This window comes from Anopheles arabiensis, chromosome 3, assembly GCF_016920715.1.
Source record: "Anopheles arabiensis isolate DONGOLA chromosome 3, AaraD3, whole genome shotgun sequence".
In the NCBI taxonomy this organism is placed as follows: Eukaryota; Metazoa; Arthropoda; class Insecta; order Diptera; family Culicidae; genus Anopheles; species Anopheles arabiensis.
In genome coordinates, this window is record NC_053518.1 from 11036430 (window position 1) to 11055000 (window position 18571).

At 50.0% G+C, this 18571-nt stretch overlaps 1 protein-coding gene across 8 annotated transcripts in view; it reads left to right on the plus strand.

Annotated features, from left to right (window-relative positions):
* The window catches only part of LOC120900249, a 64983-nt gene that overhangs the window by 45628 nt on the left and 784 nt on the right, over window positions 1-18571 (plus strand). For 4 of the 8 annotated variants that reach the window (XM_040307000.1, XM_040307008.1, XM_040307003.1 and 1 more), the window contains 13 exons: window positions 37-124; window positions 350-503; window positions 589-928; window positions 1237-1326; window positions 3196-3402; window positions 4350-4459; window positions 4929-5107; window positions 6030-6545; window positions 7045-7220; window positions 7298-9810; window positions 9894-10511; window positions 10750-11020; window positions 11119-18571. The exon at window positions 11119-18571 is cut by the window's right edge and continues 784 nt beyond it. In XM_040307000.1, the coding sequence (XP_040162934.1) occupies window positions 37-124; window positions 350-503; window positions 589-928; window positions 1237-1326; window positions 3196-3402; window positions 4350-4459; window positions 4929-5107; window positions 6030-6545; window positions 7045-7220; window positions 7298-9810; window positions 9894-10511; window positions 10750-11020; window positions 11119-16465 (10609 nt within the window). In that variant the 3' untranslated portion in view covers window positions 16466-18571. The remainder of the gene's footprint in view (window positions 1-36; window positions 125-349; window positions 504-588; window positions 929-1236; window positions 1327-3195; window positions 3403-4349; window positions 4460-4928; window positions 5108-6029; window positions 6546-7044; window positions 7221-7297; window positions 9811-9893; window positions 10512-10749; window positions 11021-11118) is intronic. The other 4 variants (XM_040307004.1, XM_040307005.1, XM_040307007.1 and 1 more) reach the window with 4 other exon arrangements.

The following is an 18571-nucleotide window of genomic DNA, read 5'->3' on the forward strand; positions in this document are numbered from 1 at the left end:
AATGCTTATTGCTTTTTTACTTATTTTCATCTACAGATGGGCTCGTTGGACCGAAATTCTCGAACAGGGACAGTTCAAGCGCGGCTGGCGAGAGCAGGACGTCGAGGATTGTGCTCGTGTGATTGTGAGTTTTTGTTTTTTTTTTTGTAAAGCAATCATACTAAGTGTGCCCAAACCATTCAAATGATGACTGCTATGCTAATATTGAGAAAACTTTAGGTTTTCGCTGAGTAAAACACCATTGAACTTCTCACAATACTTGCTGATGATTATGCATCACAATAGATCAAGCTCGATATAGTCAATCATGAATGTGAATTACAAGTCGTTTTGTCTTTTCCTTTCACAGCTTCTTTACTGTTTGGAGCGTTATCAGGGCGATGAAAAGATAAAGAACTTCATTTGGGACTTGATAACGCCGAACGAAGGAGGCGAGCAGCGCGAAATTGCGCGCAATCACAGCGGTTTGCACAATTTGGTGCCACGAGGACGCAATGCTAAAGGTAACGCAGAGCGCGAAAAAAAAGCTGTTGAATAACAGAAAGATCTGAACTGAACTGAAATTTCAACCATCTTTCCACTCCCTAGGACGTAAATCAACATCAACGTGTACCACGCCGAAGCGCGATTCATCTAATTCGGCTGCTACGGGAAGCAACGGTGGCGGTGGCGGCTCTCCTGTGATTGCCCAGCCCGCCGGATCGACCACACCCGCGCCCCAGTGCAGCGGAACGGCCGACGCGAACGAGGACGCATCTTCGAACTCGTCCGGCACGAAAGCGGAAAAGTCGGCCAAATCAGGCTCGGATACCGGCGGCACAACGACACCCGTATCCGATCCGCACCACTGGAGCAAGGACGAGAAATACGATACCGAGACCCTGCTCGACATCAACTACAAGAAGCATCTGACCAGACACGCAAACAAGTGAGGAAGAGTGTGAAGAAACATGAGAATGTTTCGATGCTTTTTCGCTGCGCCGCAAGTTTTCTCTCGACACGGCATCCCCGCGGGGGCTTCGCAATTTTGGCTTCATCTTCATCCGATCTGTCGCCATTCGTTCTCCGTTTGCTCTTTACCATTATTGTACTGTAACGGGGCGATAGGGGGGGTTCAAGATGATACCAAACACGGGGGAACACAACAATGGGCAGGAGGGATACGAGGATGCCATTACTAATACATTGTTTGTTTGTTTTTTTTTCACTTTTTTCTCCTATTGCCCATCAATCCAGGGTTCTGCTGCGCGTCCGTATGCTGTACTACATTAAGCACGAGGTGCTCGGCGATTTAGTCAATCAAATCAACGAGGGTGCCAATGCCAGGTACATTTGACCGTTCTTTTTTCCCGTTGTCTCAAGGGCGATCGTGTTTGGTGCTTTCTTCTTTCCGTCTCTTCTTATCCCCTCTCTATTCCCGCCAGTCGTCAAATTCATCTTCCTGTTAACACACACCACCTTCCCTTACATATTGCCTTGATTTCCTTTTCCGTTTCACACAATGCATTTGAGTGGATTGATTCAGTCGTCCCGCTTTTTTTGGTGCGCTGAACAGAGCCGAATATCACTCTTACATGTTTATCTATAATGTGTACGCCATGCCATTAATAACTTCTCAAACGATTCATTTTTGCAACTACTCAATAATACTTCATCGTCACGATAGTAAATAACAGCAATTAAATTTATTTCATTCATTTACCGCATACAACACAGTTCATGCACCTTATGTTACACAAATGGTTCAGTTTGACTTGTTTTGTTCTTCGTTGTTTTCAAATGCAACATTTGCTCCAGAGAATACCTTCTCACTCATCGGTTTGTCCAGTACAACTAGTTTATCTTACGTTTATTTTCTACAGCGCGTTTACTGTAAAGCTTTTTCCGGTGTATCATTAAGTGTGATATACGTCAGACTTCATTTTACCAGTCTTTCTCCCTCACTTTCCTAGTTTTTCGAGGAATTATTCACCCTTAAAGTTTGTGTATTTGGAATTTCAAACATATTGCTTGTATTTTATGACATCTATAACACGTTATTTGTGTTTCTGTTTTTTTATAAACCTCTCTTAAAAATCTAAATGTTGTCTGTCTCTCTTACCGTTTGATGTCATACATACTTGAGTTTCATTTTCTTCTTTCCATATAAAGCTTAAAACGAGCAATGTTGTTACAAAGATTGTCCCTTTTTCATACATGTTGGCTTTCCTCTACTCACTTGTTATTCTCCTACCTTTGTTTTGGACAATTTTGATGCGATGTTTAGATAAAATATGTTATTTTGAATATGTTTATTAAAACCTCAGCAATTTTGCAATTCTATTGAAGCGCAATGTTCAAAGATCCATTTGTTTCTTAAACGACTTCCATATGAACGTAGACTATTTTCCTTGGTCTTTTCTCTACGTGTTATGTATGTGTGTGTGCTTGTGATTAATAGATGTCGATGCAAATCAGGTCCATCAGTCACTAAAAAAAAAAATAAACAATCGAAAAATACCACTATTGAGCATACGGACATGGCAAATCGTGGCGTGAAAAAGAAAAGGCTACAAAAATGTGCAAGAAAGCGCAAACAATTGCTACAAAACACCTTCAAAAGGATTTCTCAAGACTGCTCTACTTAGAGAAAACTGCAGAAGCAACAACATAGAGGCTGTTTGTCCTTGTTTGATTTTGTATATGTTTTACTCCTGAATGGCAAAATGGTATTCACTTGAGTTTAAACTACTATCAATTCGATTTTTATAACATTCTAGTGAGTTTTTCCTTCCGAATCGCTATGATGAGCGTTCACCGTTTTGTTGTCGCTCTTGCATATACAACACATATAGTTTTGCTTAATTTTTTTTACAAAACATCCTTTGGTTCAAATCCAGAAAAAATACCGAATTTCCTATCTCTTGATTTGTCCCGTATCTTCTACGCCACCTGATGGAAGCATTTAGTAACGTCCTTCGCCCTTTATTACATTCACCTTTTATTATACCTTCCCCGTAATTACGAGCAAATTACTTACGTTTATTCTTACGTTGCACATCCGCCACCCGCCCTCCGCTTCATGATGGCCACCGTTTGTGTGGACGCGTCTATTGCGAACGTGTGCGTCGTGTGTGTGTGTGGTGCGCGCGCGTGGTTCTCGTTTTTGCTACACGCCCGTGTCCCGGTGCTATCCATTGTGTGTATCGTCTGTAGCGATCTCCCAATTCGGCCACCGCCTACGCCCGATCAGCTGCCGTGCTCATGGTGGAATCCAAATTGTTGCGATCGAAGTTTGTTGGTGGGAACGTACAAGCATGGCTGCGAAAACTACCGCGGGATGCGGGCGGATCCGATGCTCTGCTTCCAGAGCCACTGCGGGCCCGGTGATGGCACCGTCGAAGAGACAACGATTGTCAAAGAGTAAGTTCTCGTTACAATTTTCTAATCCTGTTATTATTATCTTCCTTTTTCCTCCTGTTAGTGTGTCTGTTTGTTAGCGTTTCTGTCAACGAATGGTTATAACGTTGTTGGTGTAATTTTTGTTTTTCATCATACAATTTGAAGTTCGCATTTGTTTTCCTTTATTTGTAAGGACGAAATATATAAAAACTGCGTGTCTTTTCTTCCCTTGAATGTTCGGCTTTTTTGCTGAATAATTCGTATGCTTCGAGATTTGATGAAAACATACATGTTGTTAATCTTCTGCATAATATTAAATGTAAATTTCTCATATCTGTGACATGTATTTATTTCTTTATTACGTTGTCTTTTCCATATGAAGATATCTATCGTTAGTGTTTTTCCTTCTACTTCTACATTACAAACTTAAATTATCCATTATTTATGGTCCCGATCTGTAGCAATAAGTGGTTTACTTCTTGAGCGCGCACCCCGCAAAGTTTGATCGAAGATCGAATGGTGCTATTGTCCTATATATTATTCATACGATCAATCTAATGGAGTTTTATATGTTTGCATCATAAGATAAACTTCTTCCCCGCTTGTTCTTCAACATACTACCTCTGACAAGGTGTTTGAATTTGTAGCTTCATGTAACAAAACAACCAAATCAGTAATAAGTCTGGTAAACATTTGCAAATACATCATCTACACCTTTCACAAGCCAGCAACGCATCTTCATTGGTGTATATCAACTTAATCAATCTCTCTCCACCACCTTCACTTACTTGGGAAGCTTTGTATACGCATTAAATCATAAATCGTTTCCCCTTTTTTGTTGTTGTACTCATATTGCTCTTAAAGCGTTAGCTTTTGAATGATGGTACTACTATTGGAATAGACACTGCGATGCCACGAGTAACACGAGTTGTATTAATTTGTGTTATTTTGTTTGCTGTTTCCTACAGAACCGACGACGATGCCAATTCCAAACTGGGCGACAACGAGGAAGATCCGGAAGATGGCGTTCCATCGGAAACGACTCGGTCCGCTTCTGTCGGTATTGAATCGAAGGATGGTAAGTTCCTGAAATGGTTGCCATTATCATTCCCATACTCATACTCCCACATCCCGGATTGGTAACGTTTTTTTTAGAAATGAAACCATTAGTTTGGATTTGTTTTCTTTGATTAGCCTTGAAAGACGTACAACATGTAAAATTGTAGTTTTACTTTTGATTCCTTGAATAATCATACATCTTTTGGTCCATTTTTTTATTTGGTGATTTATTTTAAAAGTATATACATAATAATATTTCCTAAAGCACACCATATTTATTGTTTGCACAACTATTATTTGGGCTTTCTGTCAATAAACCTCTCTCCCCTCCCCACACCACATCCATCCCCTATAAGTATCACAGCTGTGTGAACCTCCCTTTCATAATCATCAACCATCGCGTAGAGATTAAATAGCTAGTTATTAGACAGTAGATTTGATTTATCCTAACAATGGCCCCCGTTTTGTTACAACAAATACTAATCTAGATGATGAAGAATCCACAGTTGGTACGGCTAGTGCAGCACCGACGCCGGCGCCATCGGACATGAATCCAGAGCTGGCGTGGCCAACAATGCAGGACCTGAACACTCGTCTGCGGCGTGTCATCACTTCGTATCAGCGCAACTACAAAAAGGAAGAGCTGAAGCAACAGCAGAAAGCCAAGGTAAGACAAATTGAGTGCAACTCGCTTTCTTCTGTTGATCTTGACCAGATTTCCTGGACACCCGTCATACACTTTCATTTATCATTACTTTGTGAGCGCACTTGCTTAGTATTTTAGTAGAAAACTTAGTAAAGAAAAATGCATGAAAAAAGTCCCTTGTTCGTATAGATTACACACAATGTCCTTTAAGTTCGTTATCGTTTAGTTATTTTCATTTATGTTTTGAGTTAGAATCCTTTTTGGACCGTTTTGTAAAAGTAGTTTTGAAAAATTTTTGTTATAGTGTTTTATATTGACAACATTACAACTTGTGCAATCACATGCTTGTTTTGCTGTTGATTTTTAATTGTTTTTTGTAACATTTGTTTGTTTATATTTAAATGCACATCGACACACTCAGTAAGATAAATAATTTAATTATCAGGCAGTAATCAAAACAATTGCTAGGTCTAAGTATTTCATACAGTATTTAATCATGTAAGGTCTCGAATGATATACTGACCAAAAGCAGTTGCAATGAACGTATCGGATTCTGTTTATTTCAAATGTTCGTCCTCATATAAGGCACGAAGGGATCTCCCGTGTTATCATCTGTTCACGCTCATACGCTCGGCTTATTGTTTTGTATCCTCTATTGTCTTATCGTTTCATCTTCATATTTGTTCATGCATCTAACAAAGGTTTCTCGAACTTAATGTCCTGAATTTTACACGTATTATATACATTATTTTATGTGCCTTTCTCTCTCTCTCTCCACAAATATTCCCACCTTACCCTCTACTACCTTCGGATGTATCGCCGATTGGAATGATTGTCATCCGTATCCTTTTGTTTCTTTGTGACATTGGTATAAATCTGTTTCGAAACCCCCCAAAATTCATCCACGCCACCATCCACAACGCTCTTTACCGATTGCATGCAGCTACAGACGATAGTACCACCAGCCGGCACTCCAACCCTCGCCGGACAGACTTCATCCTCGCCATCAACGCCCTCGACAACACCCGGCCCAATGATTGTTACGCCACCACAGCAACAACAAGGACAGCCAGCACAATTGTCGGCTTTGCAGCAACAGCAACAACAGCAGCAGCAACAACAACAACCACAGCTACCTGGCGGCCCATCAATGGGCGTGGGATTAAACCATCCCTCAGCGACTGGCCCGTTGGGTGCTGCCGTTGGTGGAGCAGCTGTTTCTGGTGCCGTGGGCATTGGTCTTGGCACTGCCGGTAGTCCGCAGGGTAAAGGAGTACAGCAGCAACAGTCACTGCCGTCGACGAGTGGAAACAGTGGCACGGGCGGTCTGCAGGCACCAACGGCAGGCATGCCGACGGCTGCAGACTTCAGCTTGATGCTCAGCCTTGGACTCGGCCTGAACCCGGCCGATCCAAATCAGCTGGCGAACATTGATCTTCAGAAACTAGCAATGTATTTGGTTAGTATTGTGCATATCCCAAATGTTATTTTCGCTTCACCTTTTTTTGCCTTTCGTTGGGGCTTATTTTCCGTTGTGGTGCTAAATTGTTCAAACTACGTTAGGAAAGAGAAGGGAAGATTTTATGGTGAGGATTACTTTCAGCACAGATCTGGCAAATAAAAGTAGAACCAATGGTGTTCAATTTTCAGGAGCAAGTTTGGGCATAATTGGTTGACAATCTCTACCCAGAATAATGATTATTTTTGTAGATATGATTTTTAGTTTGGGTTATGGGTAGTTAAGTGTTATGTTTTCAAAGTTCCCTAAACACACAAATGTGTTTAAATGTGATGATTAGAGTGTGTCACTAGTAAGGGTAATTAAATTTCCTGTTGTAGATATGTAGAGTACAATTTGGCCACAAGTACCAATAATTAGCGATGCAAAAACTGTCAGTTATAGACATTTTTAACCAAAGTTGAGGGAGAAAGACTAATATAAGTTTTGTTTCTTGTAGAAAATGGAACGCCGCGAGAAGAACGAACTGGTGATGCGCGAGCGCGAACGTATTCGATTGGAACAGATACCGAAGAGATGGACTCGCCGTGAGGAAAACGAGTTCATCCGCGTCCTTACGGGTTATGGTATCGATTTGCAACCGAATGCAACCGTTCCCACACCTGACTGGAGTCGGTAAGTGCTCAATTGTTGATTAGCTGAAAAAGTGGAAATCTTAGGAATGCTCTAACATCATTGTGTGTTGCTTACAGCTTCAAAGTGTTCGCCAAGTTGGACAAGAAAACGGACGAAAACTTGAGCGACTTCTACAAGGTGTTCATTGCCATGTGCAAGCGGCAGGCCGGTGTCAAGCTAAGCGATGACGAGAAAGGCCTGGAAGGGCTGGTGGATGATGTGACGGAAGATCATGCCAAGTTGATTCTGGATCGATTGGAGCTCCTATCAAAGGCGCGCCAAATAGTGAAGCACCCGAAGCTGGACGAGAACATACGGCTGTGCGAGAACAATCTGGATACGCCCGACTGGTGGATACCGGGACGGCACGATCGAGAACTATTGCGGGCTGTCCTGAAGTACGGCATCTATCGTTCGGAGCAGCTGATACTCGCGGATCCGGACTTCCCATTCTACGAATCGGCCAAGAAGTATCTACAGCAGCTGGAGATGCAAATTCAGCTGCAAAACCAGCAACTGCTAAAGATGCAGGCCGATGCTGCGGCTAAAGCTGATGCTGCCGCTGTCGCTGCCGCCAACGCAACGACGGTAAAGCCGGCTGCATCGCCTGAAAAGATGGCAGCTGCTGCTGTGGGTGGAGATTTGCCCGTGAAGCAAGAAAAGGACGCTGTCACTCCCGTTGCTGCCTCGATGGAGGTTGACGGAGAGAAGGCCGTTACCGAGGTAGTATTGCCCAAGGTGGAGCCGGTTGCTCCTCTTTCGCCTGTAAAGAAGGAAGTTGAAGAGGTGGTGGAGCCGATCGTTTCTACTACTTCTGACGATAAACCGTCGGAAGAGAAGAATGCGACGATGGAAAGTCCCGAAAAGGTTTCTGAAAAAGTTGCCGTAGAAAGCCCGAAAAAGGCTGCTGATGAAAGCCCTGAGGTCGCAAAAGAGGTCGCGCTGGAGCCAGCAAAGGAGTCAGCCGAGAAAGATTCTGTTGAAAAAGAATCGATCCCAGAGAAGGAACCAGTCGAGAAGGAGTGCGCTGTCGAAGCGAACACTGATCCGAATGTAGCTGAAAAGGGATCCGTCGACGAAAAGTCACCGAGTTCTCCGGTAAAGGACAACAATGATGTTGAAATGGCTGAAGAGGCAAAGAAGGAGGAAGCTTTGCCAGAGGTTGCCGAAGTCGATAAAGTGGCTGAAGACAAGAAAACAGAGGAAAGCACCGATGACAAGGAAATTGTCACTGAAAAGAGTGCGGAGCAACCGGAAACTGTGGAAAAAGAGCTTCCGACAGAAACCGAAAAGGAATCGGCAGCTTCAGAGGAAAGCGTGAAAGAAAAACCGGATACCGAAGAACTGGCTGATGAAAACAAAATGGACATCGACAATGCTGCTACTGTTGAGGATAAGGAAAAAACCGAAGTACCATCAGAGGAAACGGATACCACAAAATCCGAAGTGGAAGCAGTAGAAGCGGAAAAGGAGGTCGAGAAAATGGCAGATACTGAAAAGGAAGATGCCAAGGAAAAAGAACCCGAGGTAGAAAAAATGGAAACCAGCGATGTGGTATCCGATGCTGCTGAACTGGAGAAGCAGGAAGAAGCTGTCCCTGTTGCCGTACCCGTGCCAGAAGAAACTGAGGCTATGGAAGTTGATGAACAATCAACAGTTGCTGAAAAGGCGGCTGAGAATACCGCAGAGCCGCCGAAACAGGAAACTCAAATGGAAGAAGATGCTCAACCTTCGGAGGCAACAGCCGCCCCAATTGTTGGTCCGGCTTCGCCCTCGAACTCGAACAAGACTGACGACGAAAAGAAGTCCGAAGTTGCGGCTCCAGAGTCTCCGAAAGCGAAGGTCGATGTGGACTCATCAAAGGACACAGTAGAAAATAAGGATAAGGAAGAATCTTCCGAAGAGGCCAAGAAGGAAGATGTTCCCGAGGAGGCTGCTAAGGAAGTTGTGGACGCTGTTGAGAAGGAAAAATCAGATGAAGAACCAGTGGTTGAAAAGGAGCTGGTAGAAGCACCGACCGAAAAGACGGCCGATAAGGAGGAAGCAAAGGCTGAAACGGTAGAAGCCCCTTCGTCACCCACAAAGGATACGAGCGATGTTGTGCCTGCAGTAAACGAGCAGGAAAAGCCGGCTGAACCAGAGCCTGCACAGGTTAAGGAAGCTGTAAAAGAAGTTGTAGCTGAGGCTGCTGAAAAGAGTGCCGAGAGTACCGATGAGAAACCAGCTGAGAAACCAGCCGAGCAACCAGCTGAGAAGCCGGTTGAGAAGCCAGTTGAGAAGGCAGTGGAAGCTACGGCGGAAGTTGTTGCAGTGGAAAAGCCTGTCGATGACGTGGTGGTGGTCGCGTCGACGGACGCAAAGGAAGTGGTGGAAGCAGCCAAACCTCCCGCCCGATCTCCATCGCCTGATGTAATTATCGTCGAGGATAAGAAACCGGTCGAGGTGAAGGCGATTGTGAATCTTACCGATGAGGAACGCTGCTCGCAACAGACCGCTGCGCTGAAGGCTCGCTTCCCCGACTTGGAGGTGTTCCAACCGCTGATGAAACTGAAGCAGTTGGACAACAGCCTTACGAAGGAGGATTTGAAGAGTATGTATTGCTTGCTTTCAATCGTGCACGTGTTTGAAGGGTTTGTTCTAATCTCTTATTACAATTCTTTTCTCGTTCCGCAGATATGAGCAAATTCGCCAGCATGATCGATACGTCGATGATCGTCAAATGGTTCCGCGACTTCGCACTTGAGCGTCGCGTCGGCCACATCATCTACTGCGTCGAGCATGGCGAATGGCCGGTGGGCAAATCGTACTCGGCCTACACGGGCTGTCTGGGCATCGATCTGGACATTCCACTGTACGAGACGATCAAGCGCATCATCCCGGTGAACGATGACGTGCGTCGGTCGGCGTCCAGCACGCCGGATGTGATTACGATCACCACCGATCATCAGAATGCGAAGCAGATCAGCAATCAGGCTGCAGCGATACAGCAGCAGGCCAGTGGCATTGGTGGTATCGGCTCTGTCGGAGCGAATATCAGCACCGGTAGTGGTAGTAGTGGTGGTGCTGGTGGTGTCCTTGGGGCAGCAGCGTCATCGTCAGCCGCGCTGAATCATCAATCGATGACGGCAGCGGCGGCGGCGGCAGCACATGCCGCCGCTGCGGCACACGCGGCAGCAGCAGCTGGCGTAGCAGTACCGCCTGCAAGTAAGAAACGCAAACGCCACATTGCTATCGATGTTGAAACCGAGCGAGCGAAATTGCATGCGCTACTGAATAACACCCAGAGTCCAGGTAATGAACGATTTATGATGATTTTAGCTGCTAGGCTGTTAAAATGTGCGTTAACATGTTTCGAACACTGCTTTTCTGATTTGTTTTGCTGAACTTTAAAGGCTTAAAGGTTGAACCTAAAAATGTCTATTACTGCCAAGAAACATTCTAACGCTAACATTAAAATATTAATGTCAAATTAAATGCTTTGATTGAATGAGTCTAACATTCTGAGTTTCTTCTGTTTTTATTCCCGCAGTTCCCACTGGAAGCTCAAAAGTGCAGCCCTCGCATACATCAACATCGAACAGCGGTGGCGCTGGAAGTGGCCACCAGTGGAATGATGACGACGTGCAAGAGGTCGTCAGCAGCAGGAGCAACGCACGAAGTGGCTCGAGTAGCGCCAATTCGAACGTTTTGCAGCCGCCGCCGGCGCACCAGCATGGTCCACGGAATCAGATGTCCTATCCGAAACCGACGCTCATTCCCGGCACTTCCAGTACGCTAACGCCGATCGACCTGTCGTCGAGGTAGGTAGAAAGCGCAAGAATTGTGTTTTACTCTGATGCCCTCTCCGAGCGATGTCGATTTTTACTTATGCGAATCTTTACTTTCGTCTTTTCTACAGCTACAGTTTACCGAAGGTGAACATCGCTGACATGATCAAGAACAGCAGCAGCATGGGCGGAAGCGGCGGTGCAATGGATCTCAGCGAGGTGCAAGACTTCTCGATCGGAAAGAACAAAAAGGCCTCGTCCAGCAATCAACAGCTCCCCAGCGGTATCAGTATTACGAGCGCTAGCGGGCCCGCCTCTAGCATGATGCTGGGCCACCAGCATCAGCAGTCGCCCTCGGCGGCGGTAGCGGCAGCAGCGGCTGCCGGCAAGGGCAAGCTGAACGACATGCTGTCGAAGCTGATGAAGAAGAACAACGTCAGCGTGCCGATCGAGGAGCCGCCGCTCGGCAAGGAAAAGAAGCGGCGCAAGCTGGACGAGATCGTGCTCGGTCTGTCCGCAGCCAAGGAGCACAAGACGATTTTCGGCGATCCGACACCGCCGGGTGGAAGCTTCTCCGGTAGCTCGATGAAGAAGCCGCAGATACCTCCATCGGTATCGGTGACACCGGCTAGTGCGCCAACCTCCGTCAGCCAGCAGCCGCCCCAGAAACCGTTCACCATCACTGTGACGAGCGTGCCCGGCAATCCGAAAGGCGGTCAGGGATCGTCCGGTGTCGGTGGTGGTTCCTCGTCGGCCAGCGGTAACAGTGCGGCAGCGGCCGCAGCAAGCATGCAAGCGGCCCTGCAAGGCATGTCCGGCATGAGTGGCGCTATGTCGACCAAGGACAGCCTGAATGCACTGTTTGCCCAGGCGGCACAGGTCGAGCAGCAGTCGTTCCTGAAGCAGCAGCAGAAGCTCATTCAATCGCTACCGGCAAACTCGCCGCAGCGCAAGGCGTACGAGGCCATGTTCGCTGAGATGAAGCAGGCCGCCGAGCTGAGCTCGAAGCTGGGCCAGTACGGCAGTGCGCACGACGCGAAGGTGAAAAATTGGCTCGCCGAACAGACGGCCGTCCTAACGGAGCAGGCGATGGGCATGGACTACCTTTCGCGGTCGCGCGGTTCAAGGGGTAGCTCCTCGGCACAGAACTCGCCACAGGGCGGCTCGAGCTCGCGGTCGACGCGTGGCTCCGCCAACAGTCACCAACAGCAGCAGCAGCAACAGCAGCAGCAGCAGCAGCAGCAACATCATCACCAGCAGCAACAACAGCAGCAGCAACAGCAGCAGCAACAACAAGCTGAAAGCAATCCGATGGCATTCAACTGGAAGAACCTGACCGGAGACGAGTACGTGGCCGTCATAAACAAGATCAACGGCAAGCGGCTCACCGGCAACAAGGCACCGCAGCTGAAGCGGCTCACGCAATGGCTGGCCGACAATCCGGCGTACGAGATCGATCCCAAGTGGGCCGAATCGATAACGCTACCCGGTGGACCGGCGTCAATGTCATCATCGAAGGGCTCGGACGGAGGCGGCTCGACGGCGAAGCAGATGCGAGCAGCGAATGCGGCCGCAGCAGCTGCCGCAAACCAGTACGGTTCGGCAGGCGGTGGCGGAGGCGGCAGTGGTCAACAATCATCATCCGGGGCGGCGTCGTCTTCCTCGTCGAAGAAACACTCCCAGAGCAGCAGCAATGCAGCGGCCGCAGCAGCCGCAGCCGCCGCTGCCAACATGCAGTTCCCGGGTCTGGCCGGACTGAACGCTAACCTGCTCTCCAGCATACCGGGGCTGGGTAGCTTCGACCCGAAAAACAATCCGCTGCTGATGCCGTTCGGTGGCATGCCGGGGCTGGCCGGGCTCGGCGGGCTGGGTAACTTGAACAACATGAATCTCTTCTCGAATCTGGCCGGGCTCGGTGGACTGGCCGGTGCGGGTGGTGGAATGGACGCGCAGAGCCTTGCCGCCATGATGGCTGCCGCCGGGCTCGATCCGACGGCGGCACTCGGTGCTGCAGCGGCCGCTGCTGCCGGTGGCACCCCCACCAAGGGCGGTAGCTCTGGCAGCAAATCGCGCGGCAAATCGTCCGCCGCACAATCTTCGGCTGTGAATGACGGGGCCGGAACGTCCGGGTCGGGCGGTTCCGGACAGCAGGGTGGTGGCTCGTCGTCCAAGAACCAGCAGCAGCAGGCAGCCGCCGCGGCGGCCGCCGCAGCTGCCGCCAGCAGTCAGTTCCCCTTCTTCTTCCCTAACCCGAGCTTACTGTACACACCGCTCGGGCTGGGTGGTCTGAATCCGTACGGGCTGCCGGGTGTGAGCGGCACCACCACCGGTACGTCCACCTCGACGACCACCTCCAGACAGTCGCAATCGAGCAAGCAGAACTCGCGCGGCGGAGGTATGGGATCCGGAGGCAGCTCCTCCCAGTCGGCGTCGTCGCCCGGTGGCAGTGGAAAGGGTCGCGGCTCGTCCAGCTTAAGTCAGCAGCAGCAGCAGCAACAGCAGCAGCAAGCAGCCGCTGTAGCAGCAGCACACCAGCAAGCCGCCCGAGAAGCGGCCCAGCTGCAGCAGCTGCTGCTACCGCACGATACTCATCTGCTCGAATCGCTCACGCGCTCCGCCGGCCTGGACATTTCGGCTGCAGCAGCAGCTGCTGCGGCGGCCGCCGCCGGACAGGGAAGCGGCTCCGGAAGCGGGGGCGGTCGTGGTGGAAGCTCATCAAGCGCCTCGGAGAAGCAGCGTGCGCGGGAAAGTGCTGCAGCGCAGCAAGCGAACAAGCAGGCGCTGGAGAAGTTGGAGCGCGAGCGGCGCAAGATTTTGGAAACGCTTACCGCGGGCGGATTCCCGGCGGACTTGGCCGCCATGCAGGCGGCCTTCAGTGCGACGGGCAAGATGCCGTCCTCTTCGCATTCGTCTTCCTCGTCCTCCAAGGGTGGCAGCAGCAGCAGCAGTGCGGCAGCATCGGCCTCTGCGCAAGCAGCAGCCGCAGCTGCGGCAATGGCGGCGATGACATCGAAGGACATGCAGCTCTCGATACCGCCCGAGTTCAGCCAGGCGCTGTTTGCGGGCATGGCTGCGCACGCGCTGTCCGCTTCGGCCGGTGGCAGCGGTGGGGCAGGATCGAGTGGAGCAGGCGGACGCTCGTCGTCTCCATCGGCGGCCAAGAAGGCACGCGAACACCAGGACCTAAAGGATGCGTTCGAGCAGCTGAGCAAGAACCCGATCGAGCTGCTCGCCCGCAGTCTCGGCGTTGGGCCGGCGATATCGCTCATCCCGACCTCCTCGACATCGTCCTCCTCGACACAGTCCGTTTCGGAATCGAAACGAGCGCGACAGGAGGCGGCCCAGCTGCAGCACCATCTGGCAAAGCTCGACGCAAAGGCACTGCTAATGGGAGCGGGCGGCGGCAGCGGTCAGGACGAGATGAAATCATCGTCTCGTTCGAGTCGCAACAGTGCGTCGGCGTCTGCTTCGTCGTCGGAAGCGTCGGCAGCCGCCCTGCTAGGGTTGGACAAGGTCACGCTTACACCGGTAGCTGCGGCTAGTATCGCCGCATCGCTTCCCTCCCAAACGACCATCTCGCTGGCGCCTTCGCCGCTGCCCGGATCGTCCTCGTCGCTGAACCTAAGCTCCAAGAGCCCGGCCCTGTCGACGTCGTCCTCCTCGAGCAGCGGTGGAATGCTGGATCAGCGGGAACGCGAACGCGACCATCATCATCGCGAGCGGGAACGGGAACGGGAGCGCAGCGAGCGTCACGAGCGCCACGAGCGGGACCGGCTCGAGCGACTCGAACGGCGGGAAAGAGACGAACGGGCAGTGGCAGCGGCTGCCGCCGTAATGGCCGCCGAACGCTTGGAACGAACGGCCGAAAGGAGCTTACGTTCGTCGGTCGATAGTAGCATCGCGGCGGATCTTAGTCGTGCGGCCGCCGCAGGACTATCCGTGTCGTTAGCGACTCCACCGGGTGCGACCGGTGGTGGTAGTGGAGCGTCTTCTTCATCCGCGAGCAGTAACAGCTTACTCGGTGCCACACTAGCCCTGTCCTCGCTGACGGGAGCAGGAGCGCCACAGAATCTATCCGCTTCCGGTGGTGGTGCACCATCATCGAGCAGCACCGGCGGCAGTTCCTCGAGCGCTGCTGCATCCGCCGTTCCACCCTCGCCGGTAGAAGGTGGAAGTGGTGCGACTGGTGGAAACGGCAGTGGAAGCGGCGGTGCCAGTGGTGGCCATGACATGGATCTGGAAGATTTGATCGCTCCATCGAAGCTGTCCAAGTCGAGCGGTGGCGTGCTGAACGATGAAGAGGTCGATCCGCAGAAGCAAATCATGCTGCTGAAGCAAAAGCAAAAGTTGCTACAACAAGAGCATCTGAAGAAAGTGCACGAAGCGCAGGAAGCGCAACGGTTGATTGAGCAGCAGCGCATTTTGGCGTCAGCAGCCGCTGCGGCTGCAGCTGCCGAGCAGAAGCAGAAGCAACAGCACCAGTCGGTGGAGCATAACAGCAGCGTAGTGAGTGTGGCGGGAGATGACGCATCAGAGCAGCATCATCGATCCGGCTCGGCCGCCTCCCACGGCAAGGAGGAAGACCAGCTGATGGCGATGGAACGTCACGCTGCGAAGCGGCGCCGTGAGCAAAGCCACGAGCGGGCGGATGGAATCGAGAAGGAAAGGGTAGTGACACCGATCCCTACTCCGCTAGACCAGCGGCACGAGATGGAGCTGAGCCCGGAAGAGCTGCCAAAACGGACACGCGAGGAAAGGCCATCCTCGGGCGCGGACATTCACACGGCAGAACAGCTGGCCCGCTCCGATGCGGCGGCTGGTGGATCGTACGAAGATCATGAAATGATGCACGGCGGCGGTGGTGAGAAGACAGCAGGAACGTCTGAATCCGATCACGAGCTAACTGGCGCTGGTGCCGGTGGGTCATCATCCTCCCATCACCACCAAGAGGACGATCGTCGCCGAACGTCCCGGCGGCATCATTCAACGCACCACAACCCTTCGCTGGATGGTGGTGCAACGTCCGGCGCCGAGGACGAGGCGAATCGGTCCGAGTCGGAACGATCGCTTCCCGAAACGGCCCGCAAATCTACCCGCCTCAGCACGGACGCGGCCAACTCGAGCGGCTGTGAGTCGAGCACGGCGACGGCCGCCTCGGCCCTGGCTTCGGCGACACCGTCCGGTAGTGGTGGGGGCAGCGGTGGACGTAGAACGACGCGCAGCAAACGGCCCCGAAGCGGTGAGGATCTGGAATCGCTCGGCGTCCCGGAGCGGAAGCGTGAGCTGCGGTCCAGTGCGGGACGGCAGGCGGCCGCAGCCGCTGCACGGATGGCGGCGGAAGCGAAGGCGGCCGCGGCCGCAGCAGCAGCGGCAGCCGCTGGCGGTACATTCTCCGACAGCAGTACCGGTTCGCTCAACCTGTCCGGCAGTGGGGGCAAAGACCAGCACGACTCGGATAAGGACGATCAACCGATTTGACTAAAAATGAATAAATGACGCTTATAAATGTAGTGTAGTAAGAGAGAGAGAGAGAGAGAGGGTTGGTAGAGAAGGAACGAGGCACGCGGCGATGGAAGCAGAGGGAGAGAGAGATAAAGGGATGTAGTAAGAAATAGATCGATCGACTAAGATGATCCTCTTGTTCATATAGAAGAGAGGGGGAGAGAGAGATAGGAAGGAGATGATGGAGAGAGCATATGCGAGATAGACAGATCAGTTACTAGATGTAGAAACTAGTTGATTAAGTGTACAACAGGAAAACGGAAGGAAGGGAAGCAACAACAACTACACGTACGTACTGATATTACCGACAGAGACACACGTGACACAGCACGTGTAAGATGTAAGAAGAAACTCACTGTGCTCACAGTAACCATTGCGCGTGCGTTTTTGGGTGCGTTTTTTGAGTTAAACTTTGGAACGCACCCTCCCCTCTACAAACACACAACAGATCACCATCCACACCGCCATCTTCCGGGTGGATGTTCGTTGGCGAGCAATAGGGACCGAATATTGTAGCGTGTGTGTTTGAGTGTCAACCGCACGGGATGAGCAGGAGGGGATACACATCAACACTCCAATGTGTGTGGTTCCACAATCCTTTCATATTGTGGGCGAAAGGAACTGCGGAACAGCACAGAGAGGTGTAGATGGGTGCCAGGACATGGCTTTCTATGCTCCTGCCAATGACGGTTTTGGGTTTTAGTAAGGCTTTGTGGAATGTCTTATCTTGTGGGAAATCCGATTCCGGTCATTTGCAATGGACCATATAAAGAGATAGAGAATGGGAATGTAGAAGGAGGACTGTTGATATTGAAACACACACATTCAATATTTTTTGTACTATTATCGTCACGCGCAACCCGATGAGAGGGGAATGGCAAACATCCTTTTGGACGACGCATGTAAAGTGCGGAAAAAGAGATTTTTTAAACAAATCGTAATAACGAATTAACGAAAACGCAGCGACACATTTCACCCGCAGCCAATTGTGCGACACAAATGTAATGGGTGTGTATGTACATGTGTGTGTGTGTGTGTAAATGTGTGTGATGGATGTTGGTGGTAATATTGTGTGTGTGTGTCCACTAATCAAAACGGAAGGTGTAAAATAGAAATACATAAAATAGAGACAAACTAAAAGAAAATCAGCCCTTCCGGCCCCGCTATAGAGAAAAGCTAGGAACAGAATGTGTGTGTGGGGGGTGGATGTGGTTCCCGGACCACAATGTAGTAGGTGTGTAGTGGTGAGGTACGAGGACGAAGGCGGTGGGCTATATAATACGTAGTCAGTAAGCTATATAAAAGTTTAGAGTAAAACCCATAGCAAAACACACATCCTAGTACACAGTGACAAAGAGGTGTGTACACGTGACTGTGTGTGCGTGTAGGTCGTACGATGTGCAGTGGCGAAAGAGAGAGAGAGAGCGAGAGAAATTCGAAAGAGGAAGAAGAAAAGCCACTGACAAGAGTTCAACCCCCCAATGCCTGTGCTTGGTTCTCGGGGGGGGGGTTTGAAACAATTGTTCCCCGTCTTTTTATCTATTGGAACAAGGCAAAACAACAACAACAAAAACACACATACAAACAATTTAAATAATAACTATAATTATTTATTTTTGAAATTACTCTGTTTATTTTTTTTATTAGACTCATTCTTCAATTAGTTTACTCTCTACCCGTGTAGCGTGTAGCTTGTGTGAACGTTGAAGAGGGTAACCAAAGTTGGGCAGATTGGGATATGACACGGATAAACACTGTGGGGGAAGGCACACCAAATATCACACGGTCTGCGGCTGCTGCTCAGTGCCCCTTTCTACCATCATCATCATCATCACTACTCATTGCTGTTGTTGCTGTGGGGTTACGCTTGTTGCTGGCGTACGAAGCCTACATAGTAGGCTAAGAGTGTACAGCACTTGAATAGATCGTGTGGTGCTTCTTTTGGATGCCGGTAGTGTAGTGTTTGCTCTGCTTGTGGTTGCCTTCTGTTCACTGTACATAAATACATACCTGAGAGAGAAAGAGAAAGAGGAGAGGGGAAGGACACAACACTCTCGTTTTTTCCTCTTGATACTTGTGTCC